This window comes from Theobroma cacao, chromosome 10 (assembly GCF_053813885.1).
Source record: "Theobroma cacao isolate CCN51 chromosome 10, ASM5381388v1, whole genome shotgun sequence".
Lineage (NCBI taxonomy): Eukaryota > Viridiplantae > Streptophyta > Magnoliopsida > Malvales > Malvaceae > Theobroma > Theobroma cacao.
The window spans coordinates 24,537,063-24,540,380 of NC_142648.1; the positions used below are offsets into that span (position 1 = coordinate 24,537,063).

General features: G+C 35.7%; 1 protein-coding gene across 1 annotated transcript; it reads right to left on the reverse strand.

Moving 5' to 3' along the window:
- Positions 1–647: 647 nt before the first annotated feature.
- Positions 648–2,206, reverse strand: LOC108663643 (uncharacterized). The gene has a single exon (XM_018128875.2). It carries the CDS (start codon positions 2,160–2,162, stop codon positions 864–866), a length of 1,299 nt encoding a protein of 432 aa, XP_017984364.2. The 5' UTR covers positions 2,163–2,206; the 3' UTR covers positions 648–863.
- Between the last annotated feature and the right edge of the window lie 1,112 nt (positions 2,207–3,318).

Genomic DNA, 3,318 nt, shown 5'->3' on the forward strand with positions numbered 1-3,318 from the left:
ACCATCCTAGGATTTTATGCAACTCAACTCAAATAGTACAATGACAAGTAAACATCTACGTCTATGTAAAATTATGGACATGGTAAGATTGACCTCAATCTTATAATTAATCTAAAACACTTGTCCGTGATGATAAAATAAATGTTTTGGCTTTGGCTATAGTTGGTCAAACCTTATAATTGATTATCTCAATATTCTAGAGGTGATAAAAATTAATTATTATTCTCAGCCATTGAGACAAAAGTTCAATAGAAAGAATGAAAGATATGAACCTTATTCATTCGTTAAGTAATTAAGGTGATATAAAAGGAAAACAAAACCCCAGGTAACTTGATTCTAATACTTAGTTTTTAAATTATATACAAATGAAATTTGAAGAAAAGAAAGATCCATTCCAATATTTTGTATAAGCCAAAAATTAACTTTATAAATGCAATTTGTCTTTTTGCCCGCATCTACACTTGTCATAGGGATTAGTTAATTCCCATGCATTGCATCAAGACTTGGAAATTGAATTTCAAATGCTAAAAGCGGATTGCCAGTAATTATTCCATGTGGGAAAGTAGAAGAATATATTTATTGCAGAAAAGTATTCTAGTTTGGAAACAAGAATGAATAATACAAGATTACAAATTAGAAAAAGAATGAATAATACAAGATTACAAATTAGAAAAAGAATAGAAATGATGATAAGGAAGGCTAAAGAGCCTTCCTTCATCAAAGAAACAAGAATTATTAAAGAACGAATTAGTAAGAGAAAGCAATAACAAAGAGTCCCACAGTCAAATTAAAGACTGGATAAAAGAAAAAGGAAGCAAGATCAATCAAACATTATTTGAGTACTTGAAAATGAAAAATAAAAATTATGGGGTGCACTGGTAGTCAGAAGAGACCTCCCTTCCACAGTTATTGAGTAGGACGCTTAATGATATCGGAAGGTTGAGGTCAATGCCTAGGACATTGGCTTTGATGGCAGTGCAAAGGCAAACAGCAGCTTCGAGATCAGCCACTCTTTGAATGAGGGTGCAGCATGGTTTGGTTGGTACGTTACCAAGCTCAACTTTCACCAAACCATTCAGCAGATTAGCACAGACACCTAGGTTTAGTGGGTTACAAGTGGACTTGCCCTGCTGGTTGAGGGCACCAAGGATCATGGCTGCTGCTGGAAGGATATCAACAGGTTTTCCGGAATTTGTTGTAGAATCTTTTGAATTATCATTGGAGTTCTCTCCATTTCCATTTGACAAATCGTTGAAGTTTAATAATCCCTTCCCGTTTGATGGATCCTCATTTAATAAATCATGTAAAATTTTTTCAACTCCTTCTGATGAATCATCAGAGTTTGTTCTTCCACTTGCAAAACTTCCATCATTTGATGAACCGTTGGAGTTACTTTGGATTTGATTTGATGAATGACGATCATGAGAGTTTTCTCCAACTCCGTTTGATGAATTATCTGAGTTTGTTCTTCCACTTGTAAAACTTCCATCATTTGATGAACCGTTGGAGTTACTTTGGATTTGATTTGACGAATGACGATCATGAGAGTTTTCTCCAACTCCGTTTGATGAATCACCGGAGTTTGTTCTCCCACTTGTAAAACTTCCATCATTTGATGAACCGTTGGAGTTACTTTGGATTTGATTTGACGAATGACGATCATGAGAGTTTTCTCCAACTCCGTTTGATGAATCACCGGAGTTTGTTCTCCCACTTGTAAAACTTCCATCATTTGATGAACCGTTGGAGTTACTTTGGATTTGATTTGACGAATGACGATCATGAGAGTTTTCTCCAACTCCGTTTGATGAATCACCGGAGTTTGTTCTCCCACTTGTAAAACTTCCATCATTTGATGAACCGTTGGAGTTACTTCGGATTTGGTTTGAAGAATGACCATCATGAGAGTTTTCTCCAACTCCATTTGATAAATCATCGGAATTTGTTCTTCTACTTACAAAACCTCCAACATTTGATAAACCGTTGGAGTTACTTCGAATTTGATTAGAGGAATGATGATCATGAGAGTTTTCTCCAACTCCGTTTGACGAACCGTTGGACTCTGCAGGTTGATAGTTCACTTTGCGAGAGCTGACCAAAGCAAAGAAAAGGAGGTTGAGGGAGACAAAGATGGCAGTCGATGCTCCAGTCTTTGAAGCCATATGATATCCTAATGAAAATTTTGAAGTGCTCGAGTGGTTTTTGTGTTTAGAGAAATGCAATTGGTGAGGACCAAGGTTAAGCGGGCAAAGGGCTTTATAAGAGAGATAATAGTTTTAAAAAATTGGAAAGGAGACACATGCAGCCACGTTCTCTATTGAAGGTTTTGCTGTAATGTTGGTAGGCAAATTAATATTAAATTGCAGACAAATAACAAATCTCCCACGTTTAAGGCCAGTTCTTGATGTAGAAGAGGTGCCAGAGATCATAACAAGATTTGCAAAACTTGGCCATGAGTATCTACATTGAAGATTTGCGACTGAGACAAAGGTGTTCTTTCTTGGAGGAAAATCGGTCAAGTGCATTAAAAAATGTAGATAAGAATAAAGGAGAATAAAAACTCTATCTCGATAACCTTCAATATATATTCAATGTTATGAATATTAGATAGTAGTAAAATTTGAGACATTCTTGGTCACTTTCATCAACTTGCAAGACAGCCTAAGGCCTACTTAAGGAATATGGCATAACAAAGTGGCTCGACGAACTCAACTTCTTTGGACCCTAAAAAATACAGGGAAAATACAAACTTTAACACGGGAATTTTGTCCAAGAGGACAGTCAAGAAGATAGGGCTGAGGAACCAACCAGCAACTTTATCAGCCTCTTCCTCAGACATGCGAGCTTTAAACAGATCAGGAATATGATATTTATAAATAGAACGAATTTCAGACTGGTCACTGTTGCAGAAAGCACAACATTTCAATATAGCAAATAATTTAATCCATCATTTAAATAAAGTCAAGCAAAGAAAGACCTGTGCATACCATTTAAGCATGTCTAGCAGCAAAGCTACCTGATCATCCTCTGTTTTGTCATCTACCAAGCATACTTTGTACCACTGCCATTCCATTACGAACAGCAATGAGGCTATTGTCAATAATAAGCTCTTTGAAAACATGAGAAATGAAAGTGAATGATGTGACAATCCACATTATGCATAAAGGGTACAAACTCAACAAACTATTTACACCTTAATCAATAAATATAACCAATAAGAACTTATTAAAAGTTCCAAATGAAGCTCATATATCATTCGGTTAAAGCATTGATATGCATTTTTCCACTGCTCGAGCAATGAATCTTATCACAAATTGT